The sequence below is a fragment of the Eleutherodactylus coqui genome, chromosome 4 (genome assembly GCF_035609145.1).
Source record: "Eleutherodactylus coqui strain aEleCoq1 chromosome 4, aEleCoq1.hap1, whole genome shotgun sequence".
Taxonomy (NCBI): Eukaryota; Metazoa; Chordata; class Amphibia; order Anura; family Eleutherodactylidae; genus Eleutherodactylus; species Eleutherodactylus coqui.
In genome coordinates, this window is record NC_089840.1 from 54146498 (window position 1) to 54174119 (window position 27622).

The 27622-nt window shown below is 43.6% G+C and overlaps 1 protein-coding gene across 1 annotated transcript; it reads right to left on the reverse strand.

The window, feature by feature from the left end:
• Nucleotides 1-1046: 1046 nt before the first annotated feature.
• Nucleotides 1047-27622, reverse strand: SLC37A1 (solute carrier family 37 member 1). The gene is made up of 20 exons (XM_066599459.1): nucleotides 27534-27622; nucleotides 17218-17312; nucleotides 15097-15178; nucleotides 13695-13824; nucleotides 13532-13610; nucleotides 13022-13157; nucleotides 11508-11584; nucleotides 11221-11387; nucleotides 10994-11028; nucleotides 10339-10416; nucleotides 9939-10058; nucleotides 9348-9438; nucleotides 8779-8841; nucleotides 8270-8355; nucleotides 8087-8135; nucleotides 7908-7981; nucleotides 7724-7802; nucleotides 6638-6735; nucleotides 6111-6175; nucleotides 1047-4460 (listed from the first exon to the last, which is right to left on the reverse strand). The coding sequence occupies exons 2-20, from the start codon at nucleotides 17271-17273 to the stop codon at nucleotides 4445-4447; spliced, it is 1581 nt and encodes a 526-aa protein (XP_066455556.1). The 5' UTR covers nucleotides 17274-17312; nucleotides 27534-27622; the 3' UTR covers nucleotides 1047-4444.

Sequence of the window (27622 nt, forward strand, 5' to 3'; positions counted from 1 at the left end):
CTCACCACCACCCATTTAGAGCATCGCTCATGGGATATACTGTTAATGGAGTGACCAACTCCCCGCCACTGGTGTGTTGCTCCTCTGTGGTGAAGATCAGCGGACGGAAACCATGGTCTCCAGCTTTGTGGTCACTGACCAGTGTCAAGGTGTAATGGGCAGCGCTTGTTCTGGATATCAGAGGTTCTTGGTGGGCAACTGAGGACTATGCAGACCGTGATGGAAATGAGCGAGTTTGACAGGAATGACACATGCTTATCTGGACTGTTACCACCTCGCATCGGCTACGGCTCATGCCATGATTCTCCAGTTGAACAATACCCCTTCTTTACTAATAAACATGCCCAGATTGGCTTAGTGTGTTTACTGCAATAGGGCTGGACATCGACATTGGGGTTGGAGCCGGAAGTGTAATGGAAGGCATCACTCCTATTGAAATCAATGGGACCTATACCTACCGGTACTATAGCACGCACTTCCACCTCCAACCCCAATTAAGATCGAGCTGTCAACATCTGTCCAGCTGCAGCAAGGCTGAGAGGCATAGGTCAGCTGCTCACCTGGGGTCCCCAGCGTCAAACCCCTGCCAATCAACTACTCATGACTAGAGATGAGCAAACTTACTCGCTTAGGGCGTTTTTGCACTCGAGCATCGCTTTTTCCGAGTAACTGACTACTCAGACGAAAAGATGAGGGGGCGGCGTGGTGGAGCGGGGTTAGCAGTGGGGAACCCCCCCCCCCCCCACCCCAAATCTTTTCGCCCGAGTAGCCGGTTACTCGGAAAAAGCCATGCTCAAGTGCAAAAACGCCCTAAATGAGTACGTTCGCTCATCTCTACTCATGACCTATCCTGAGGCTAAGTCATTAGCACTAAAACGTCCACTTTTAAGACCCCCAAGAATTAGAGGGAAAAAAAAAAGGAAATGTACAAATGATGCCCTAAATACTATAAAATGAAGGTACTACACAGACTCCACATAGGGGTGGGGCCGGAACAGAATGAGGACCCAGACTGCACAGCTCTCCAGAAATACCAAGATAGAAGAGACGGGCAATCAGTAATTTTATTGAGGAATTAGATAAATTTGTATAAAAAAATATCCATTTCATCTGATAACACCGAAACCAATAGGAGATGCATATCCTTCATATAAAGTACATAAAGCAGCAGCACGTCCGCCGGCTGCCTGAGCATTATGGACGTAGCATGATACATTATGCAATAAGTTATAATCTTCATGTACAGACATCGGGGCAGATTTACTCCTGAGAATTCAACAGTTTCAGGTGCAAAATGCGCCATAAGTTGTCAATTCTGCTTTGTGCCATATTTACTATGCCGTGTCTGACAAAGTGGTGTTCCTTCGTTAAATAGGGGGGCGACTTCTGGGGTAATGTAAGCCAACTAATAGGTGATATGAAATTAGAGATTCAACAGCTTTATCATCCCACATGAGCCCCTGTGATAAAGCTGACACATTTAATACTGTCTAGTCTGTTTGCACTGCCTAACTATTAGACAGTAATCGCAAATCTGCCCCATTGTGTGCACCCTTCACAGTAACTACGGTTTGATCTACAGGAACTCCCAGCCTCCACGCACATGGAATACGGACGTCCCTGTGTTACATCATACATGTAATAGGTCCTTCACTTTATGTTGAACGGTTTCTTCATTTTTGCATGTCATTTAATGACTACCGGCCTCATGTACACGAGTGTATCACACGGATCCTGAACATTTCAATGGGCCATGTATGACATCGTATCTGGGCAGATGGGCTCTTACAATTTGATCAAAATGTCCTCCAAGAACCTAAAAGGGGTTTGTCATTTAAAAAAAAAATGAATACTTCCCTATTCCTCCCCAGGCAGTCTTCTTGCTATACCTTCTCCTTATCTATCTTCCGGCTCCTCCAGTCCTTCGGGTCATCTCACTGCAAACCGTCTAGATCCTCTCCTTCCTGTTTTGGAATGCCCATTAGCTGCAGTTCACTTCCTGCAGGGCAGTGAATGCTATGAGTGATGTAGTGTTCGCTGCCTAGCAGGGAATGCCGAATCCTTGGTAGCCTGCATTAACACGCATAGTATATGAAACGCTAGTGGCGAGACGTCGCGCTAAAGCAGCCTGATGGCAGTGAACGCTACGTCACTAGTAACATAGCATATTGCTCTGCAGGAAGCAGAATGCTGGCAATGTGCACTTCATCACAGGAAGAAGAGGATCCGGCCGGCTGGAGGTGATGTGGGGACTGGAGGAGCCAGTAGAAGATCGGGGAGGTGAAGATCTGGTAAGGAGACTGCCTGGGGAGGAATAAGTAAGTATAGATTTTTTATTTTTTTTTTAATGACAAAATCCCTTTAAAGCTCCCCTCACACAAAAGTATTTGCAAACAATGCATTTTTATGTGCGAATCGGCATATTTTACTGTGCTTTCACGCCTCTCTGCACGCATTCGCGTATCCTCATTGACTTCTATGGGGACTTTAGGTGTGAAAAAGTGCAGGAAAAAATAGAACATACTGCAGATTTTTTTTTGTGCGATCGAAGCACGCCAGAAAAATACATATATGTGAATGAACCCATTGAAATCAATGGGTTCTATTCTCTACATATTGCATGCGTAAATATGCCTGTGTGAAGGGGGCCTAAATGCACAAATATAGCAGTAATGCAATTCAATATTCATGTATTTGCTGTTGGCATGTTTCTTGGCACTTGTAGTGCGCTGTTACACCCTGTATGTTCCAAATATGCACCTGCATATACAGGGTGGCTATGGAGAAGCAGCCCAGCACCGCACATTTATGAATGCTATCTAAGGATACGCTATCACTGGGCGGAAATTCCGCAGCATTTCTTATACTGCTGAAGTTAAATAAAAGCTGCGCTGTGATTGGTTTCTATGGGCCACAACGTTTTTCTTTTAGGCGGCTTTCATAAGCGTGTGGGAGTGGGGTATATTTCCGTGGTCCACCCTATATTTTTCACTTTATTGTAGAGGTATGGTTTCTGCATTGACAACCATACACTAGCCCAACCCCCGCAGAGGAGGTGACTTCATATCAAATTTGTAAGCCAGTACCGACTCGGACCTAAGTGGCCGCGAAGCACAATTTGGTTCTATAATACATGCCGTGACTCACGCTCGTGTACATGAGGTCTAAATGTAAACATGTAACACAAAATATATACAAATCATACATATGTATAATAAATACACAACATATACAACACACAATGTATAAAAAGTTTTTGACCCTAGCCCTCCCTGTACTCACATAAATAATGAACCTCTACACCATCGGATACAATCAGAAATCATTATATGTAGAATTCATTGGGCGTAGCAGAATATTAGCCAATGTAATGGTCTCAGCCAGAGGTACTCTTCATATCATACCAAAAACGGAATAACAACGCCTTTCCAAGCCTAATGAATGAGTGTTCTTTTACACGGGACAAGTGTCAGGCGCTTAAAAGAGGTGTCCTACTTCTATCTGTTTTGCTCCAGTTAGCAGAGAGCTCCATACATTGCTCAGTGGTCCAGGTTGGTACTGCAGGCTTAGTACTATTGGAAGTGAATGGGACACAGCATGCAATACCAACGTGGGCCACTGTGCAATGTATGGAGCTCTCTGCTTCCTGCAGCAAAACAGATAGAAGTGAAACTCCTTTAAGTGCTGACAGTTGTCCCAGTGATTATCGCTCCTGTGCTTTAAAAAAAGGAGCGATGATCGTTCAGTGAATGGAAGCAAAGCGAGACGGTGATCACATTGAACCAACCGCCTCTATTCACAGTAAGCAGGCAGTCACTCATAGATGAATGACTGCCTGTTTACAAGGCCAATCATCGTTTGGTTTTTATGTTTGCACACACTGGACGGCGAATGATAAGCACGCGAATTATTGTTTGTTGTTCACTCGCGGGCAGCGTTTACACTCAATGATTAGCGTTCAGAATCCCGTCGTCCAGCAGGAATCTGAAAGAATTGGTCCGTGTAAAAGTGGCCCAGACATGCGACCAGGTTACTGCCCCATCCAACCTCTGATATGCAAGTTAATGGAGCCTCCTGTAACTCGGTGTGCAAGTAAGACACATGGAGGCTTTCTGCAGGATTCCCATCGGACACCGTATTATGGAGGTATTCGTCCCCAGCCGTAATCTTTCTATAATAGGGCGCCGTAGTAAATAGCTGCAGGGGCTCCATACAGGCAGTACCCTAAATTGGTGAAAGTCCACTTTAACAATTATGTAATCTCAATAACCATAGAGATACTTGTAGGTACATAAAACACGTATGGACAAATACAGGATCTATAACGGAGATGGGAGAGTAGCAGCAGGAAAATGGAGCAGACACTATATAGGAAGCAACTGATCCTACATGGTGCCAGATCTTGTTTGTAGTAACATGGACCTTGGGATTCATCGTCCTCTTCTTAATGTTCCTTCCACCTACAAAATAAGAAAATCAATATGAACAGGACCTGGGACCGAGATGATTGATATGGACTGAAGCTTACATGGAAACCTGGGAAACCTACAGCCAACATCAAGATAAGGGGGCTAAAATATAATGGAATCGTGCAATCAGAGTGAGACAGGATAAAGAATACATGAGGAGGCAATGGTATGAAGGGTAGGGGAGGAGAACATTAGGATATACCGAAATAATAGTACAAAGGATCAGGGAAGGAGAGCATTAGCATGTGCCCAGGTAATGGTAGGATGAATCAGGGGAAGACAGCATTAGCATATACTGAGGTAATGGTATGAAGGGTCAGGGAAAGAGAACATAAGGCCAGGGGCATAACTATAGAGGATGCAGTTGCACCTGGGCCCAGGAGCCTTAGGGGGTCCATAAGGCCTCTCCTTTCCATATAGGGAGTCCAGTACTATGAATAAAGCATTACATTTGGGGGCCCTGTTACAGGTTTTGCATTCGGGGCAAGGAGCTTCAAGCTACTTTTCTGCATAAGGCTATAGTAAGGTAATGGTACAATGGATCAAAGGAGAACATTGGGATATATTGAGGTAAAGTTTGGGGCTGGAGTCAAGGGGCTCCAGAGGGGGCCTGGATAGAAGGAAGCCCTACATGACATATGGGGGATTATGGAGAGGGAGTGGAAGGAGAAGGGGTTAAATTAAGGTTGAGGGAGGTTTAGAAAGTATGAGAAAGGGGGTGGTAGTAGGGTAGGATTGGTAAAAAAGGCAGGGAGAGAGGGGGGATGCCATCTTTGAAGAGAAGTAAGAAGAGGCTTAGGTGGTAAGCCGTGCTGGGTCCTTAGAGTCGGGTTTCAGTTGGTATGGGAGGAGTTGGGTGGGCATGGTCTCACCTGGTTAGACTCCTTCCTTTATTTAATTTGGTTGGTGTCTGATGCTAGGTGACGTAGTTAAGGGGGGGGGGGGGGGGGGGGCAGTAAATTCTTCCCAGTATTGGTCACAGTTGGTAAGCACCCAAGGGTGGCTTGTGGTGCCCCCGAGCCTGTTGGTAGGGTTGGGGGCAAAAAAGGTTACTCTTAACTAAGTATGCATAACACCGAATTTTGTGGCTCCAAGTATTGACCCCTCGTATTTGATTGTTTCTTCTACACGGTTAATTTTATATGATGTGTGTTAATAAATGGCTGCTGTGGCACTTTATCCAAAACTAAGGTGTATGTCATTATTGGGAAAGGGGGGTGAGCTGCAGCGGAGGGGCTTCTGGCCTCCCCGTGTCATGGTATGAAGGGTCAGGGGAAGAGAACATCAGATCAGATTATACAGAGTTCACAGTATGATGTAGCAGAGGTGTAAATTAAGATCAGAGGAGAACATTAGGACAGTGTATGATGAATTAGAGGAGAAGATAAGCACATGAGGTAATAGTACGATGCATTAGAGGAAGAGAACATTAGGATATACCAAGCTTATTGCACAATGGATAAGGGAAGGAGTACATTAGGATATGAAGTGATGGTATGATGGGTCAGAGGAGAATATACTGAGGTAATGGTATGCTAGGCATTAGCTCATCCTGAGGGGTAGTGCTGGTGGATACGTTTATATATGACAGGAATGATGGATACTCAAGTTATGAAATAAAGTAAAAAATCCATTACTCACTCTGTCTGTTCCACTAATGGTTGTTGGGCACATTTCAATTCTTTCTTGATGAGGCGCATTAAAAACTAAGAATTAAAAAAGAAAGTAAATGAGACACAAAAAGGTCTTAGATGGCACTGGAGATACCTTCATTACAGTGGTTATGTCGTAGCTGATAGTGATGAACTCATTTCACAGATGATTTCATAGGTGAAAGGTGGACACCCTAGTTACACAGGCAATGTACGGTGCCACTGGTGACACCCTTGCCATAGGTGATATCATAGGTAACATTGGAGACATCCTGCATGATATCATAGATGACACTGGAGATACAGTCTCGTTACATGGGTCATGTTATAGGTGACACTGGTGGCGCTCTGAGGAGATCCTAGTCATGCAGGTGATCACAGTAAGGAAGAAGGCTTTGGATATTCATCTGATGACAGTGGTTTGGTCACTACCTGTCCTCTTTGTGCAGTGATTAATTCCAGCTAATCCTGGAAGAGTAGGGGAGCAATTATGAAGCAAATGCCAGAACTACTCACCAACAAGGCAAATGCATCGCTCATCATCAGCATGAAAAACACGTTGTGCCAGCCGTACGGTGAAAGGAGGCCAGCCAGCAGAGGACCAAGGGCGGCACCTGCAGACAGATGGAAGGACAGCCAAAGGGAGATCAGTCAGTCAGTGCTGAATGTAAGGTGAGGAATGGTTAGAATATGGAAGATGGTATAATGTTTAGATAATAAGAATGAAAAAGGAACAGAGGTTGGAGAGAAGACATGAAATATGAAGCAAGGTAGAAAAAGAGAAGAACAAGTGGGTGGTGACAGGTTGTGTAGGTGAAGATGTGCATTATCTTACTAAAAGTAATTGGACACCTGAGCAAGGATCATAAGTAGTATTTATTTCCATGTGTTACTACTTAGTGGGGCCTCCTTTGGCCTTAATGTCATCTCCTAAAACAGCGTTGGATTTGTGACAAGGTGCGTTGTCTTGTTGGAAGTATTGCTATATTGTTGGCAGCACTTTATTGGTCTATGCCACGTAAATCATCCCCAGATGATGACAGAGCCTTCGCCATCTGATGTGAAGATAGGAGTAATGTGATTCATCACTCCATAGAACGTTCTTCCATTGCTCAATGATGATGCTCCTTGCACCATTGTTTTGGCCAATGCATTTTCTTTGAGAGAACTTGCCAGATGGATAGAGGGAAATACCAGCTGAAGTGCATCAGATTTTATTAGAAAGTATGCCACAGAGAGTATCTGATGTCATTAGGGCCAAAGGAGCCCCACTAAGTATTAACATATGGAAGTAAATACTACTTTTGATTCTTGCTCAGGGGTCCAATTACTTTTGGTAGGATAATGTATATATGGTAAAATAGTCTTGTGTTGTGTAGGTGAGGATGGTGCCAAGATATGTAAGTAAGGATAGTACCAGGTTGTGATTATTTAGGAGTGGATTAGAATAGTGTTGGATTAAGTAGGTAAAGATGAGGATGGTACTGTGACAAGGAGACAAAACATGGGGCAGTTTGAGATGGACAAGAAGAGAAAAGTTGTGATAGAAGTATATGCATGTTCAGGATAGAGGAGACAGATGTGGGCAGGGCAGAGTCTTACCCACAGATCCTGTTCCGTCTATGATTGCAGAAACTGTAGATAGGGCATGGGCGTTTCCTTTCAAAGACTTGTGAGTTCCCTATGAGGTGAAATAGAAGCTTAATACTATATATCATCCTATCATATTAGGTATACAGCCAATACTTTCCAGCTTGTGCATTATTACCCAAAAGCCTTTACTCACAAGGTCAGCAGACACTGCTGTTGTGATGAGGGAATATGGTCCATTGACCAACGCTCCACAGACCAGCAGCATTACTGTGATAAAAAGATCACAAAGTCAGTTGAGGACATGGAAGAAAGAAGACTTTGAGCACCCAAGAGACATTGTAGTTGTCGACACCAAAACACCTAGTTACTTACACATTGTAGATGCTGGTCCTGTTTTACTTACAGCTGAGAAGAAGTAGAGCTGCAAGACAAGAGTCGACTGGTAAGAACCACTATTGCCTAAAACTGGGTATATTATTTGTAGCATGGTCATGGACAACCATAAAAAAGTTCTGCCATCATCTAGGACATTTTGCAGGCTATTCATGTACTCACCGTGGGGGCTGCGAACAGCAGCATAAGTCCACAAGTTGTCGCCCGCTTGTGGGATTTATCAGAGATCACTCCCGCCAGAATTCCACCTGATATAGGAGAAAAGTTTAGGTTCTTCTACTTGGCACTTCTTTAAATTTCCTTTGACCAGGACTGGTATATAAAGGAGTTGTTCAGGATTAGAAAAAACATGGTTGCTTTCATTTAAAAACACTACCAAACCTATACCTATCCACAGCTCAGCCCAATTCACTTCAATGAAGAGGAGCTGCAGTAGCCGACACAACCCATTGACAGGTATGGTACTCTTTTGGAAAGAAGGTAGCCATGTTTTTCTAATCCTGGAAACCCCTTTAAGGGTAGCAAACAAAAAAGGGGTCCCAGGCTCCAGATTATATCCTATCTTCACTGCAAAGGGGTCCCCAGTTTGCTTCCTGCCTGAGGTCCCCAATATTTTGTTACCAGCTGTGACTTAGACCTGCCGTTTCATCATAAAAAAAAAACAAACTCACCAATAATTCCACCAACGTCAAACAATGTTGATAAGTCTCCAGCATGGCGAGCGTCCATATGACCTGCAAGGAGAGCAAATACAGTGAGTAGAGTTACTAGAAGTAAAGAAACGTTATGTGGAACTATGAACAGAAATAGAAATGACAGTAAGGGGTGATACTGAGGCATTATACGAGATAAGAAGAAATGTGAGGATAGTGATGGACATGTAGAGATGGAGGGCATGTTGGGACGGAGGATGTTAAGGCATATAAGACAAATTATAGAATGGGTTATTTGGGAGTCACAACCATGCCACACAAGTAGTCCTCCATACATAGAATATAAATCTGGAGGTACCAGTTGGTGATGCCATACCAGGACACTCCATAGTATACCATCAACTTAGTACAGGGACAAGCCAGGTCAGAGAAGGTGTCCTGCATGACAAATAACATCGGAAGTAATGGTGGATTACTGGTAGTGGCAAAAGGCTTTGTGGTATCAGCAGAAACATGGACCACTCTATAGGAAGGTCGGAGGAGGAGGTGTAAGGCGATACAGGACATTACTTCGAGGTGACACTCACCCACACTCGTTATGTAGAGCGGCAACCAGAACAGGAAGGTGTAACTGACCAGCTTGGCAAATAACAAACACATAGAGAACTCTACCACCCCCTGCAGAAGACAAGTAGAGATGCAGCACATTACGCGCAGTCGTGTCAACATAGTCGGAGGTGTATAATAAACATTAGAGATGAGCGAACGTACTCGGTAAGGCCGATTTCGCAATCGAGCACCGCGATTTTCGAGTACTTCACTACTCGGGTGAAAAGTACTCGGGGGCGCTGTGGGTGAGCGGGGGGTTGCAGAGGGGAGTGGGGGGGAGAGGGAGAGAGAGAGTGCTCTCACCTGTTCCGCGCTGCTACCCCCCGCTCCACCACATCTCCCCCCGCCCCCCGGCGCCCCCGAGTACTTTTCACCCGAGTAGTGAAGTACTCGAAAATTGCGGTGCTCGATTGCAAAATCGGCCTTACCGAGTACGTTTGCTCATCTCTAATAAACATATAATGTCCTTTGTCACATGTTCAGCTCCATCCTGGATCAGTTTTTATGGCAAACTTTATAAACACTGATTACATAATCAGTGGAGAATTGTGACTTCCTTGTAGACTTACTGGTATTTGTAGAGCCCCAGAGAAGCTGATAGCGGGTGACCCACTCTTCCCAAAATTGTGGTCCTTCTGTAGTACGACCACATGATGCGTGGGGTAAACGGGTGTAGGTCCCAGCATATTCTAATAAAAGAAGAATGAATTATTATTCAGTCACCAACTGGTGCCACAATAAATATCGACCAATGTGTCCAGAACCCAAGGAAGAGCTCCATGGGGTCCACCTCACAATGAAGGTCACCATGATGTCACCTCTTCCCAAACTCCATTTATCATCAGCCTCTATATTAATATGTACACCCTCAAGATGAACAGCCCCTTACAACCTTACCCTGCAAAACTGTGTACAAAATGTATACACTTCTCCCCAAACTCCATCTGTCATCAACCTTTAGACCTTTACCTTTTCTGGATAAGACTCTTGTGCTTTTAGGATCTGATTCTGGATCTTCATTCCATTACATGACACCTTTGGGATCAACTACGGGAGAGAAATTACATTACAAGATCATCAGAAAAACATGAAGACTGTAAAGAAAATATTGGACTAAATGATACACCAAGAAGCAGATGCTGCAAGAGCTGCAAGGATGTACGTAGTAGATGAAGTGAATGGGTGGAGCAAACCGCAGTCTGACATCAGAACTGTTCGAGGTGGAGTGAGGGTGAATCCATACCTGCATTAGGGCTCATTCCACGGTTTCCATCTCTTTGCTCAGTTTTTGCGGTAGAAAAACGAAAAAAAAACGCAAACGATCGGTTTCAAAAAAACGGAAAGCAAGCTAAAGGATTTCCATTTGCTTCCATTCCATTAGGTTTCCCTTTTTTTGGGATGGAAAAATAGCGCAGTCTACAGCGTTATTTTTCCGTCCAAGAAAATTGAAACCTAACGGAAACCCCCAGTTTTGTTTTCTGTTTATTTAAAAGCCCATTGAAATTAATGGGGACAAATAGGAATCAGAAAGACGGAAACCATGAACTGAGCCCAACGGAGGTGTGAATTCACTCGAAGATGAGGAGGAAGTAAAGTCTTGATACACAGGTAAGAATATAATTACCAGAGGAGAATCATCCGTCTTAACGTCCCGAGGATCTAAATACATAAAAAGAGGATGACACGTTATAAGATTTAGGTGAAAGAAGACGAGAGATTATAACGCATCTGTACACGATGACGGGGCAGAACAATGACCGTTCATTATAAGCTATTCATTATACACAATACGGATGTAGCTTATGTGATGATTCCATTATAGACAAATTTGAAGTTAATTATAAGACTTACGTTCTATGAGAAACAGGAAGCAGATGAGGCCCATGACCGCAATAATCACACCAGGGACCACAAATGACATCCCCCAACAGGAGGACACCCAGAATCCAGCAATTAGCGACCCCAAGATGTTACCCACTGATGTGTGTGAGTTCCAGACTCCCATGATGAGACCTCTCCTAATATAGAGAAAATGAAGAAACAAGTCCAGTCACTATATGGCGATCTCTCTTAATACAAAGAGAAGGAGGCAAATGAAGGTCTTGGAGCTCCACATTTAACGTCTATTATTGACTTACCTTCCTTTACCAAACCAGTTCCCTATGCAGGTGATTACACTGGGCCATCCTGTTGTCTGAACCAAACCATTCATCACCTGAGAATATTGAATACAAGAAGTCAAATTAGTCAAAGAGACATGAAGAGTCATCGGAGACCGTGACACTGAGCGCTGACCTCCTGACATTGAGCGCTAACAAGGTCATAGGGAAGCGACACAATGGAGGTCATAAACTTTTACTGTTAGAAGAGATAGAACCAAGCCAAAAAAGGAAACCAAATCTCAAAACCAATACAAAATTAAACTGAAAGCAGCAGCTGGAGCCATGAGATGACTAAGAAATGTCTCTAAGGAAACTACAATTCACTTTTCATTGGCCATGAGGACACTCTGCTCATTCGCCTCCTGTACGACCATCATGTTACCAAGAGCAAAAGCAACTAAACTCACAGGGCACAAGGAGACTGGTCTGGAGTCATTTCCTATAATGGGGGTTGAGGGACTGATAACCCTTCACCCTACAATGGTGGATAAGAGCACCATGAACCCCCCTCTCCGGTGCAGACACAGACAGACATCAGTTTGTCCGTGACAAAACTGGTACCAGCCCGACCAAAACAGGAGACCATGAGTCACCCCTGCCATCCTCACAACTGTGTGGTGACTTCAGTGTAATGTGACAAGTCTTGTGTGTTGGGGTGGGAATTGAGGAAGCTAAGAATTAGTTTCTCCAAACACGTCAAGCAATTGTGCTGTAATTGTTGAGATTCAGAATTTGTTGCGATCTTCAGCTAGGCTACTGATTTTTCTATGCACCCGACTCTAGAAGGAAAATGTTACGGATAATTGGGCGGTGCCAGGACCCTTGGCAACTGCGGCCCAGGTTCTCTTATTTGGCAGTGGTCACCGGTTACAGCAGTTACTACTTAACTTCCTTTGTTTGATCAACTATGTAGCTATAGAGTGGGAATGATTGGCATGCGTTACAAAGAAGCAGAGTTTTCTACGAGGGTTGGAGGGTAAAGGTGACACTGGCATCCTAGAAATGTGGGTGTTCATAGGAAAGGAGAATATGTATTCTGGGCAGAAAGGAATTCCAGATTAGAAACAGGAGGAGTCTGGATGAGGCATCTGACCCAGATATTACCTATTCCCTCATTAATAAATTAAAGAAAGGAAAAAAAACTGCATGTGGAAAAACAAGTTGTAGGAACAACTGGATCTACATTTATAAACCAGAAGAGTAAACAATAAACAATAAGCTGTGAAATGTATTACCAGGATATAAAGTGAATGCAGAGGAAATATGAGGTATAACATCTCAATTGTGGAACAAAGGGAAATCCAATGGAAATATTTATATGAAGGATGAACAGAGAACGAGATCAGTGATGGATACAAGGAAAGAAGTGACTCCCATAAGGTTGTCTTTTGCTTCCTCGTTATTCATAGTACTCATATGATAATCTTATTATTCTCCTTGTTCTTAGTGTTAGATATCCTTCCAGGCTGGGCCCTGTATCCTTCACTCACCTGAATGATAATATAGTATGTCAGGTTGTGGATGTTGTAGAAATATCCCAATCCAAAGAGGGCGGTGAATAAACCACTGGCCACCATACCACAGGAGAGGAAATAGCGAAGGGGCAAACGTTCTCCAATCATCCCGCTATGAGGAGAGGAAGCAAGAATACATTGTAAGTGTATATATATATATATATATATATATATATATATATATATATACACACACACACACACACACACACACACATATACACACACACACACACACACACACACACATACCTTAAAAATGTTATACATACACACTGCCACTATGCACAGACACCTTATACATTTAATAAAATACACACTTATACACTACATACATGCCTTACATACTGCATAAATACATACAAAATTACTTTATACACTGTATTCATATCCATACATGCCCACTTATCTGATATGCTATTTTTATATACTTAAACACTACACCCAGTAAACAGACGTAAATTAAGCACTTATATCTTCAATTACCTGAGGTACATTCCCACGGCATATGCACACAGGAAGGAATAGTCCAGGGCCCCGAGAAGCTGCTTATAATTCTTTTTATCTATGGGAAGATGATAAGACTCTCAGACATTTCATACAGGGCAAGAGAATTCACAAATCCAGGTAAATAGGAAGCAGAACGTACCGAACGGGGCCCAGCCGCATTGGGAGACATTGTGCACTGTGGATGATTGCTGAGGCTTCAATATGACAAATTCGTTAAAACTGTGTGGTTCAACTTCATTGGGCTCCGAGCAGTGTTTGTGTAACTCTCCCTAAAAAGAGCAACCAATACTATGTATTACTCCAACAACTAACCAGTTCTTGTCTCATCTAACCAGCTACTAAACAGTCCCAAACCCTTCTGGCTAGCTACTAATCAGTCTCCAACCCATGTCCCTCCCTTCCAATCAGATAGTTACTGTAAGTATTCAAATGTTTGGTTTGAGTGATTCTGTAGAGCAGCGACATGATTAATGAAGCGACTGGGGGCTTGGGGGGCACGGTGTAGGGAGGATAAGGGGTTGGGCAACTGGAGTAGGAGGTATCGATGGGTTGAGTTAGGTTTGGAAGGAAAAGGAAGAGGAGGAGCAGTACACTCAGGAGAGCAAGGTGAAGAAGTAAGAGGACACCCGCCCGCCCAAGGAACTGGGGGATATGGAGAAGTTCGAGAGTTGTGGAAGTTGGAAGTCGTCACAGCTGGAGTTGTATGTGGAGAGTTGCTTTCCATGCCAGCACTGGTTAGGAGAAGGCGGTTCTTCAAGCCCGGTTTATTGCTAATGGGCTTTCTGACGCTTTGCTTGGACTCATGAAGTTCGTGTTTTTTGGCAGCATGGACAGGATTTTGAAGGCTTTAAGTTTTAAAGGAATGTTAAGAATATGTTATTTAATAAATATGTGGCCTACCCCACTTTTAAAAGCCAGACGTTGTTTGGTGGTCCTTTAATAGTAAAAGTTAGCGGTGTCTGGGAGAGTGGGAGCGAGTACCCCCAGTTACCGAATTTGGACAAAAAGTTTGGTTTGGTCCAAATTAGTTTGAACCAAACCTGAACTTCACCAATCCCCCTAAAACAGGTGTATAACAGGAAGGAATGGAGCTAAAGAAGAATACCATTTTAGTTGGTTTGGCAAATGATGAACCACTGTAGGTTAGGGTTCACGCTGAACTGAACTTTTAGCAAAGTTCTACTCGAAACAGAGTTCAATTGTTTTGGTTTGCTCAACACAACTACTAGCCAACAACTAATCAGTTCCCATCCCATCTAACCCGACTAGTGTTCCTTTCTTTTAACTAGCTGCCTACTTGTCCTTAACCTATTCAACCCATTACCAACAAAGCTTGTTACCCATCTAGACTTTCTTGGTACTGATCTTTCTAACTACTAAGCATTTCCAATCCCATCTAACCAGCTAATAACTTGTCTTAATGGGCTAGATTGTCCAACACCATTCCGACTAACAGTGCTAATCCCCAATCAGCCCCAACTAAATGCCTTCCTCATCCTTAATAATCATCTCCTTAGTCATCACATCTCTCCTCCACATACCTTAACTATAGTAATTGGCTTCCTGGACAGATGGAAGCTGCAGTAGAGTAAATAGGTCAGGAATAGAACCAAAGCTCGAAACCTAAGAGGAAAAAAATGAAACATTAGAAAGTAATACACAATGAATGATCTGTACCGGTGATCCTGAATCTTCCACATCTGCAGTGAAATAGACACTGGGATCATTAACCATAGAAAATAACCACCAACAGGAGCAAATCTGTGAAATTCATTAGAATGGGGCAGGTTCCCTCAAGGATAGTCAGAGAGAGAAGGAGGGCAAGTTTAGTTATAACTTTTCTAGAAAAAACTCAATAAGAACGTCCAAAACTGGGAAGAGTCCAAGGCCTCTACTGACCCATTGGAGACAGTTTTTCAATGCTAATAATATTTGGCCACAGTCTTTTCGGGCAAACAGTATTCAATGCAAACAAAATCTCATTCTGCTACAGCAAAAAAGGCACAATTCCTGTTAGGCTATGTTTACACCAGCATTTGGGGATTCCATTTTCCTGCTCCATTATGAGGGCACAAAAACTGAATCCCTTGGCCAAACAGGTCTGTTTTATGATGGAACTGAACGGACCTCATTGACTATAATGGGGTCCATTTAGCTGCTGTCACTGTGTCTGGCATTTTACTGGATAAAAAGTCCTGCAGGCAATACTTTTTGATCCAGCAGGTCATGCTGGATGGGTGCTGGATTCTCTGGTGCAGGAATGAACAGAACCTTACACAAGTTGTACAGTGCAGGGATCCTCCGGGTGGTACTCCAAAACAAATGTTCCACTTTCACACCACCCAGTTACTTGGTGCCTGGTCAATGGCCTCTCTCTGTCCCCACTTTATCAGACACGATACCTGCAGTCCCTGGGAACAGTCCTGACAAATTTGCCCTCTAAACTGTTGCAGACCCACGTTGATCACAGTCTTGTATCTGACCAACTCTCCTGTACCCTTGTTTGAGGGGAAGGCATTCATAGCACAGGCATGTGCGCAACCATGGATCCGGAACCAGCTAGCCCTCCTGGGCTTTAGTGTATCCCATACTATTACAACTTTCCCACTGCCATATCAACTTCATGGCTTCTTGTCAACAACCACAGCACATCTGGAAACTACCTCTACATATTGACTGGCCACAGGTTCATGTCATCAGCGTGACATGTTCATGCCTTTGCGTTTTTATGATGGTTCAGGCAGGGTACCAATGGGTATCCATCAATCATGGCATCTGGGATCCGGAGCATATTGAATAGTGACTCCCGAGGGGCACCGGACCTCACAATATCACATAATAATGTCCTTATCACATAACATTGTGGCAGAAAGCATACACAAATTAAAAATGACCAACTTCTTCCAAACTTCTCCAGTAAAACAAAAGCTCACACAAACCAAAGTATGGCCAAGTTATGACAACAGAGCTTAACCATACTCCTTACCAGGGACGTAAATAAAGGCTCAGGGGCCCTGATGCAAAACATGAGCTGGGGCCCCCCCTCTATCTGTATTTGTACCCGTACCCATACCTAAACCATGCTGCACAGAGATATAACTTGAAGCTTCTGGGGCCCAATGCAAAACCTGTAACAGGGCCCCCAACTATAATGCTTTATTCTTAGTACTGGGCTCTCTATATGGAGAATAGAGGTCTTATGAGCCCCCCAAGGCTCCTGGACCCGGGTGCAACCGCATCCCCTGCACCCTCTATAGTTACGTCTGTGCTCCTTACATATCCACCATGCATCAATAATAAGGAGAAGCCATGTGCTGGAGGAGAGAAGATTGTAGGAAGGTTCTGATCTTATTCCAGCCTAGACATGTCATTAGGTAGAAGTCATGGACAGGACTTAATTTATTTTGGATTTGTGTGACTAATAGTTGGCTAGTAATATCTACTCATGAGTAATAACAGGTTTTACTGTGTCAGTCTGACACTTTTATGTATGAGCAACCACTTCTAAGCCATGTGCCTGCCAAAAGAGGAAAACATCAGCTAAATATATCCCATGTCACTTTTCTTATGTAGCAATCGCATACATCAAATGCAACCTCTATTATTTATGGCAGAAGGGTAAATGGTTGTGTATGATCTGTAAGGGGTATAGGAGAGCTTACCACTGGTCCTTGGAAAACGAGAGGCAGAAGCGGATTCCCGGTGGCAGAGTGGCCATTTACAGTCCAGTCGGGAGAAAATGAGAGAGAGTGTCCAGCTGGAAGAAAAAGAAGACTTTAAATATATTGTGGTACCCCAATACTAATCACCTTATAACCCCTGTACTGATCATCCGCAGATCTGCATCTTCACTACTAATTATCCCCAGATCTTTCTCAGAAATACTGATGATCACTAGATCTATATCTTCAATGCTAATTCCCCCAATTTTGGATCACCATATAGATCATCACCAGATCTATACCTCACAACACTGATCATAAATAGATCTATATAATCAATACTGGTCTTCACTTGATATAGTACCCCAAATACTGTTCACAAGATCTGTATCCTTCCATCATATACCCCCAATATTGATAACTACTACATCTATATCCTTAATACTGATCATCACTAGATCTGTATCCCCAATACTGAATATCATATGCCATATAAATAATTTGTAGATTCTATACCCCAGTACAGATTATCACTAGATCTGTATCTCCAATATTGACCATCATAACCCCAATACTGATCATGAATAGATCACAATCCTCAATACTGATCAACTCCAGATCTATGTGCCAACATTGATTACCATAGTGATCATTACTAGATCTGCACCCCTAATATCACTAGAGTTAAATCCTCAATACTGTTCATTATCAGGTCTATATTCTTAATAATGTCCATCGCTAGATTTATATTTCAATGAAAGCTGTGCTTGCAATTATGAGTACGGCCGCTACACAGGGGTCGAAGCAGTGTTTACACTCTGACCCCCGTGTATCCCGATGGCCGCTGACTGGATAACCCCTTTAATAGCGGTCTACAAATATCTGAATGGCTGTCACAGTCCAGAGGGATCAGCCATATTCTCATGAATATGGGATGAAACTGAAAGGGAGGAGATATTAGAAAATGCTTTCTGACGGTGAGGGTGATCAATGAGTGGAACAGGTTACCACAGGAGGTGGTGAGTTCTCCTTCAGTGGAAGTCTTCAAACAGAGGCTGGGATAATTTAGTGATCCTGCATTGATCAAGGGGTTGGACCTGATGACCCTGGAGGTCGCTTCCAACTCTATGATTCTATGTGTGAATCTGGCTAAAGCTGCAGATTTCTGCAACAGATTTGCATTTAGAGCTGTGATGGATCTGCATGCGGTCCTGTTGGGAAAGGAGTCTGGACAGGAGTCAGATATTCACCGACACCCTGGTGGTCCAGTCCAAGCCCGACTGTATCTATAGGCAGTGCACAGTATAACTTCCCTTAAGGCCCATTTACACATAATGATTATCACTCAAAATTCGTTCAAACAACCGCAAATGAGCAATAATCGTTGTGTGTAAATGCAGCCATAATGCACTTTTTTGTCTGAATGATGATTTTAAGGTCAGCTTAATAAATAAAGTATGTCTCAACAGACAGCATGCTGTGTTCTCCACGGGAGATTACACTATATCTTCCAGCAGCCCATGCGAGAACAATGCAGCTGTGTGCAGAGCCAAACCCACATGCTGGGCTCTGCAAACAGCTCCTGGAGGCCCTTTTACATGCAAATGAAGATGATAAACTGTTAATAGACATTAGTGTCCATTAACACGTTATACAAAATGATTGCTAAAACTTTCAATCTTCCAATCAATTGAAAGATTGTCTTTGCATGTTAATGGGCCTACTCTATATGTACAGACACTGCACAGTAGCACTTCTCTTATTGTGTACATATGCACCCTTCATATCCTAAATGGACACTATACATTATCACTTCTGTCTTGATATGCTGGGAGTAAAGGCCTATTTAGACACAACGATTATCGCTCAAAAGCTATCCTTTGAGCGACAATCGTTGCGTGTAAATGTGCCTATCTTTTACTTTTCTGCCAAACGATGAATTTCAGTTCTGCATGAAATTCATTGTTCGGCAGAAAAAGAACAGCTGATAAGAAGGACCGCATGCTGTGTTCTTCCCGGGGAGCGCTGATTACAGCCTCATGGCAGAACAAAGGGGATATATTCAGGGAACAGCGGGTGGTCTGTTCCCTAACTACAGCTTCCAGTGGCTCACATACTACTAATTGGTTCTAATAGGCATTAGTACCAAGTAGTAGTTTATTGAAAATGATCGCTCAAAAGCCATCTTTTGAGCAATCATCTTTGTGGTGTAAATGCACCTTTGGGGTCCTTCTATACAGGATAAGTTGTCAAGTTCTTAAGCATCTGACAGTTGTCCCAACAATTAACTCTCCTCTGGACTTTCACACAGGAGCAATGATTGCTCACTGAATGGAGGTGGAACACACCAGAGGTCTCTCCTGGCCACCCTCCTCCATTCACAGTAAAGAGGCAGTCATTCATAGACGAACAACTGCCTGTTTAAACAGGCCAATAGTAATATGATTTTTATGCTAAATGATGAACGATAAATGTTCTGTGTAAAAGGATTTATTATTAGGGACGATTTTTCTCTCGCAACTATGATGCAAGATGAAAAACTCGCAGCTTGTGCTGTTTTTTGGGCGATCTCGTCCATTATTTTCTATGGGACCACAAAAATTTTTTTTTTTAAATTAAAAATCGCTTCGCACTTGCATGCAGATTCAATTTTCATGCGCGTGCGATGCAATTTTTTATGTGTGTGAATATCGCATGATGCAATGCATTTTTCTAGCAAAAAGCATTGTTAGAAGATCGCATGTTTAGCAGCGCAATATTGGACTGAGGCTGCAATTGTCTGTGTGATTAAGGGCTTATTTAGACGACCGTATATCGGCTCGGTTTTCACGCCGAGCCGATATATGGTGTCCTTGTCTGCAGGGGGAGGGGAGGATGGAAGAGCCAGCAACAGGAACTGAGCTCCCATCCCCTCTCCGCCCCTTGCCACTATTTGCAATAGGAGGGGGCAAGATGGGGTGGAGCTAAGTCTTGGCGCTTAGCTCCACCCCCACCACGGCCCTCCCATTGCAAATAGTGGCGAGGGGCAAGGAAGGGGCGGGAGCTCAGTTCCTGCTCCTGGCTCTTCCATCCTCCCCCCCCCTGCAGACTAAGACACCGTATATCGGCTCGGCGTGAAAACCGAGCCGATATACGGTCGTCTAAATAAGCCCTAAAGATGCAGAAAAAAAAAACGCCCTTTTACTATAACCTTTTATATATAACCTATATAACCTAAAGGGGTTGTCCAGTAGTAAGAGTACGGTTACATGTAGCAAGAAATAGTGCGCCCGAGTGAACAAGCAAACAATGTCACAGTTTGCTCGTTCACTCTTGCGCTAAGTTTAAACACACGGATTAACTTATTTATTTTTTTTAAGGATTTTTATGCCTCATTGAATAAACGATGAACAATAAGTTCGCTTTCGCACTACTAGAACTAGTGTTTCCTTATTTCAGTCATAGCTGCGGTCCCACTGGATTTAAGGCAGCTTCAGACTGGCGCATGCACAAATATGCTGGCCACTACGGAACATGTTGGCCCTATACAAATAAAGATATTATTTTGAACCAAGGGTTTTTTTTCCCGACTATTCAAACTCGCGCAAAAACTAGTAGGTAAGATTGGGCAAGTCCTATCTTTTCTCGTTCGTAGTATTAAAGCGTGAGAATCCTCCTGGTGAAAACAAAACCACTGAAATCAATAATTTAGTTTCGTCCCGTTACGTGGCTGTGATTTTCACGACTACAAAATGGGACAAAATTACGTCCGTCAGAAGAAGCCATTAGAGAGAGGGTACAAGTGGATATTACGGGCTCTCTCTTAAGGCTAATGTTTTTTTTCAGCGTGTATTACGCATGCGTGATATGTGATGAATGCAGGCAATACAAGTCAATGGACTTTTTCCATGCACACCAGCATGTCGATAAGCGCATTAAAAAAAACACAGCATGATCTATTTTACCGCATTGAACTCTATGGATGCGTGTAAATACTACGCAGAGCTTACGCAACCCATTGCGTGTGAAACGCTTGTTGCCTAGCAAAATGGTAAAAACTGCATAGGCACTCAGAAGCAGGGAAATACTCAAGGAATACGCAGGCTTTGATGCGCAGTGTTTTATGCATACGCCCGTGGACATGAGCCCTTACAGGGGCCACAACACAAAATTGAAATCCCATGTTCCGGGGGCCCCCAGGAGTCCGTGCACCATACCATTGTGTAGCGCATCCATGACTTCCTATTCAACTACGCTACTGTTATTTCAGTGAAGGACACAGTACTGGATCCGTGTTTTTGTCTAGACTGTGTATACAGAATTACACCTGGCATACAGGACATGAGAAGGAAGAGACTAAAGGCCTATTTAGACACAACAACTATTGCTCAAAAGTTGTTCAAAAGGCATCTTTTGAGCGATAATCGTTGTGTGCATTTACACTGCAAGATGATCGCTCAAAATTCGCTCAAACGGCAGTTTAGGTGACGGTTTCGAGCGTTCACTTTACATAAGTATGTAAATGAAGGCTCACGCTGTATGCAGGATACAAGCGGGACCGCTATCTTCTGCATACAGCTGTTGTCTTCTCGGAGCGCTCAGCTGGTATACAGCTGAGTGTTCCAAGTGGGGTATGCAGAACACAGCTGGACCGCTGTCTTCTGCATACTCCTGCGGTGTTCATGGAGCACACAGCTGGTATACCAGCTGAGAGCTCGGCGGGGTACACATAACATAGCTGGAGAGCTGTCTTCTGCATACAGCTGTTTTCTTCTCGGAGCGGTCAGCTGGTATACAATTCTCGCTCAAGACGGCTTTGAGCGATTTATGAACAAGAATCATTGGGTCTAAATGGGCCATAAGAATAGAAGGATATACTGATAAATACAGGACAGAAGTGATACTGTGTAGTGTCCATATATACAGAACTAGGTGATATACCCATGTGTTGCACGGCGCTATAAGCACAGGGAAGCTGTCCAAATGATAATCTGCATTGCCCATAGCAACCAATCACAGCACAGCTTTAATTTTACCTCAGCAGTATAAGAAATAGCAACCAATCACAGCACAGCTTTCATTTTACCTGAGCAGTATAAGAAATAGCAACCAATCACAGAGCAGCTTTCATTTTACCTCAACAGTATAAGAAATGAAAGCTGAGCTTTAGCAACCAATCAGAGGGCAGCTTTTATTTTACCTCAGCAGTATAAGAAATGAAAGCTGAGCTGTGATTGGTTGCTATGAAAACACAAATTACAAGGGAGGTCGGTGAGTTTTCTATTTGTAATTACACCAGTTTTTATCGCCTGGTGCTGATGAACGCTCATGTAAAATTTTACTCAATTCAGAACAGAAATGTAGATTTGTATATGAAACAAACAGATTTTCTGTTTTATATATAAGATAGGAGGATATACTGAGAGTTATACCCCAGGACAGGAGAAGTGGTGCTGTGTAGTGCACATATATATTTAGAATAGGAGGATATACTGAGAGTTATACCGCAGGACAGGAGAAGTGGTGCTGTGTAGTGCCCATATATACAGAACATGAGGATATACTGAAAGTTATACCCCTGGACAGGAGAAGTGGTGCTGTGTAGTGTCCATATATACAGAATAGGAGGATATACTGAGAGTTATACCGCAGGACAGGAGAAGTGGTGCTGTGTAGTGCCCATATATACAGAACATGAGGATATACTGAAAGTTATACCCCTGGACAGGAGAAGTGGTGCTGTGTAGTGCCCATATATACAGAATAGGAGGATATACTGAAAGTTATACCCCAGGACAGAAGTGGTGCTGTGTAGTGCCCATATATACAGAACAGGAGGATATACTGAGAGTTATACCCCTGGACAGGAGAAGTGGTGCTGTGTAGTGCCCATATATACAGAACAGGAGGATATACTGAGAGTTATACCCCTGGACAGGAGAAGTGGTGCTGTGTAGTGCCCATATATATAGAATAGGAGGATATACTGAAAGCTATACCCCAGGACAGGAGAGGTGGTGCTGTGTAGTGCCCATATATACAGAACAGGATATACTGAAAGTTATACCCCAGGACAGGAGAAGTGGTGCTGTGTAGTGCCCATATATACAGAACAGGAGGATATACTGAAAGTTATACCCCTGGACAGGAGACGTGGTGCTGTGTAGTGCCCATATATATAGAATAGGAGGATATCCTGAGAGTTATACCCCAGGACAGTAGAAGTGGTGCTGTGTAGTGCCCATATATACAGAATAGGAGGATATACTGAGACGTGCCGCAGATATGCACTGAACACATGATATAATAGATGACATTTGTGACCCTGTGTTAGAAGAATGCAGGGTAACGTCAGCAAGGCACACTCCAGGATGTGGTACAGGACACGGTCACGGTGCCCTGGTATAGAGACGTGTGCTGGAGGATTATGGGTAAACTCTGGGCATGTGTGGTGATAAAAGAGGAAGCAACCCACGTCCTCCACGAGCAGGGGCTCGTTACAGGAAGTGTAGGCCAGTTACACCAACAGATGCCCGTTTCCATTATTACAATTATTGCCGACATTTTCTGACAAGTTTTAATAGAGTTGTAAAGTTCGTATAGAAGCAGTCATCCAATGTCCAATATTAACCCTCCATTAGCCAAGTAAATGGTACAAACCCTTACAATAACTGAAACAGTGTAACGCAACTGCCATCCGGAGAAATGAACAAGCGCAACACAATTTAAATTAGTTGGGGGAAGATCAGAAGCAATGTGTGAAAATATTATTTTACAATAAGGGCTCCCACCCACTGGCGATTTTTTTTCCTTTGCGTTTTGCGTTTTTTCTCAAGAGCAATTAGTATAGAATGTGTTCCTGTCCACTGGCGTTTTTTTTTCCGGTCCGTTGCAATTTTTAACATAGGAACTGTCAGTTGCATATGTGTCCTTATTTTTCTCTTAATGCACCCATGAATGTCAATGGGAATTAACGGAAAAGGCGCGAAAAAGCCGCGAAAAACGCTGCGTTTTTCACGCACGAAAATCGCAAACGCCAGTGGGTGGGCGCCCTAAGAGTAGTAGGGGCTTGGACCAAACTTCCAAACCGCAAGAAGGCCTGGTGGAGGTTGTCCCCCCCCCCCCATCGTTTCCTGGTAAAAAAATGCTGTGAATGCGAATGTAACATCCTTTATACTGCATTTTCTTTACACTTCATAGACTTTCATGGGCAATTTTGGTCACTCATACAAAACAAAATAGGACATGTTGTGATTTTTTTAATCGCAGGAGGATAAGTGCTTCCCAATCACTACATGCAGGAAGGATAGGGCAGGTACTATCTTTTTTCGACCGTACAATTAATGAACAAAAAAAAGAGCTAGTGAAAACGAAATCACTGAAATCTATTGAAATCAGCAGTTCCATTTTGTCCCATTATGCGGCTGGGATTGGGTAGATCAGGGTGGCATCAGATTACCGTATACGCAATTGCTCACACTTCAGATCAAAGTATTCGTGCAGTGAAGGAGTTTGATTTGTGTGCATATCAGCGCATAGTACTGTATTCTTTGTGCACACAGGGCCTGTTCACATGCGCAAAACACCCCCCACCCTGATTTAAAAGGCTATTTAGCCTAATGAGGTCCGGATGTGTTCTCTCTTTCATGGAATTGCGCAGCGTATTGCTCATGCTCCTGTGTTTTCCACACTTCCCATAGATTTTAAAGGGGCCATTGGTTCGCAAATACGCAGGAAAATAGAGCGGGTCCTATTTTCCTCAGTGCACGAGAAATGTGTGTGTAAAATATGGAAAAGAGAACGAGTCAACTGAAATGAAGGGGTTCTATTCTCTGCGTATTGCGTGGCGAATTTTGCACGTGCAGATAAGTTCGTCTGAAGCAGCCCTTATAAAAAGGAATATAATAGTGGACTGGATGGACCAGGTTCTTTCTTCTGTTTCTCACATAAGACAGACTGTGATAAGGTCTTAAAGACTCTAAGCAAATTATAGAAGACAAAAGTCCTGAGCTAACAAGATAATGGGGGGGGGGGGGGGGGGGGGGGGAGAGAGCATTTGTGTCTCTGTCACAGAGATAGCAGCTGAGACAGGCAATCCTCCCAGTCTCAAAGCCTGCTATGTGATAAAGTCTTCAAGACTGGGAACAATTGTGCAGAACACAAAAGCCCTGAGATAATAGGGTATGAGGTGGGTGAGGGGGGGGGGGGGGGGGGGGTGAATGTCTGTATGGATAGCAGATCATCCATAGCAGCTCATCAGAGATAAAGATGTACTGGTCTCTATCCCTCTATTGTCTCTTTTACATAAGGTCGTTAGCACTCCTGCAGAATGTTTACACTGACAGATTTCATCGCTGGCTTCTCGCTCAGTGGTTCATCTTCTATGTGAAGCACTGAGCGTTTGCACTGAATGACAAGCCCGCGATCCAGCAATGATTTTCATGCTGACTGAGGGCTTATTCCCACTTCCGTAGGCGCAACTACACTCGGTGGCACGGAACGTAGTTGCTCCTGAACGAATGGAATCCATTCCCCTTCGCCAGGCAGTGGAAATTCCGCGCCAGAGCACAGGAGTTTGAAAATTACCGTAGGAAGACAGGTGCCGCCTGATCTTCCCAGCACATAGTTTAACTCTGTGTGGGAAAGATAGTACAGGTCCTATCTTTTCCTGGACGTGATTTGAAAAGAGGTGGTTTTGTCCCGTTATATGGCTGTGATTATCACGACCGCATAAGGTGACAAAACTACGCTCATCTGAATCCGCCATGAAAGTCAGTGATAAGAACCTGTGAGCCATTTTTCTGCATTTACACTGCAAGATTATCGCTCAAATTCGTTCGTGTTGGCCAGAGGGGATTCCCCTTTCCTGCTCTCCGAACGAAGGTATGAAACCATCCTTAGGCGGGTTTACTTTTGCGCTGGAATCTCCGGTCAAAGGTTCCGTTACAGATCTGGCTCAAAATACTGGATCGCTTTTTCTTCTGCCCAAAAGCTGGACACCTGAGCCAAAACCAGACACCATTATAGTCAATGAGGCTAGCTTGGCTCTGTTCGGTTCTGGAACCGTTCACCCATGGGGAAGCAGAAAAGCAGAACCCCGAGTAGTGGTGTAAAGCCACCCTTAGGGCTAATGCCCACGGACGGATTTCTGCTGCGTTGCCCTGCAGCTATTAGGTTCTATTGAATGTTCACGCTGCGGAATTCCACCATGGAATTCCGCAGTGTGAAATAGCCCGCAGCATGTCATATTTGCCGCTGGAATACGCGCGCCTGGCTTCCATTGTAGTCAATGGAAGCCATGAGTCACACTATACTTTCACTGTAGCACAGCAGAAGTATAGCGTGAATATGCTTCTCTGCCCACCGCCGGCGGCGTCATATGACACTACCAGCCTATCATGCGGACTTCCACAGCAGATCCAGAGGTGAGTATGGGGTCTTTGAGGGGGCACCGTGACGGACTGCGCTGCGGTATCCTGCTTGTGGAGCCCGTCACGGCTGTAGTCATGAGCCCTTGCCCAGATTATAGAATAGAATGTTATAAAACAATGTTATATATACAGATAGCACAGAAACCAAGAATACAGTGTTACAAACACACTAAACATGAAACGTTATACACAACACACTACATAACATAAATTCATGCACACATGATATAATGTAACACACAACATATGGTATAATTTTAACTAGGTACTCCAAGCATTTACTATTAATGACCTATTCTCAGGATCAGTTATCAATAGTTGATCAGTGGGGGTCCCCGCTTAGGATCTCTGTCAATCAGCTGATTTTGCAGCCAACTTTCAGTGCAGGGGGGCCAAACGTCATCGTCGATGGTCATAGCCAAAAGTATATTAGACAGCCTTGTTACCTCTGACTGCAACAAGAAGCCTAAACTGTAATAAGAGGCTTCGCTCCCTTTGATCAGATGATCCCGGAGGACTAGATGATCGATGGTGATCCTGAGTGGTGGGCCCTAGACTATCAACCATTGATTCCCTATCTTGGGGATAGATCATAAATAGTAAATACCCGGGATACCCTTTTAAACACAGCATTCCTAATACAAGGTTACACATACTACACATGTTACACACTTACGATACAAAGTTACAATACATGAGATAATGTATCATATTACACCCTGCATGTTATAATGTTACACACGCAGGATATAGTGTTGCACACATATACGTCACATGCTAAAGTGCTACACACACAATACAATGTTAGGACACATGACATGGGATGGGCATGAACTCTAGGGCTGCGTTAAATCTGAGGGAGAATGAACATGTGGGGGACATGATGTTGGGGGTCCCAGTGCTCACCTGCTGCAGGCTCTGCGGTCTTCCTCTCTCTGGGTTTCCTGCTTGTTTGAGAGAAGCTTTTTGACTTCCTCATACAGAGCTCTTCCCCC

Bases quoted from the DNA above. Each gene is read 5' to 3' on its own strand.
- SLC37A1 (XM_066599459.1), bottom strand. From the start codon at position 17,273: ATGGCCACTCTGCCACCGGGAATCCGCTTCTGCCTCTCGTTTTCCAAG. The intron at 13,825-15,096 runs GTATGTGGAGGA...TGCTCTTTTTAG, and splicing joins AGCCAATTACTATAGTTAAG to GGAGAGTTACACAAACACTG. The intron at 6,736-7,723 runs GTAAGACTCTGC...ATCTGTCTGCAG, and splicing joins AGACGGAACAGGATCTGTGG to GTGCCGCCCTTGGTCCTCTG.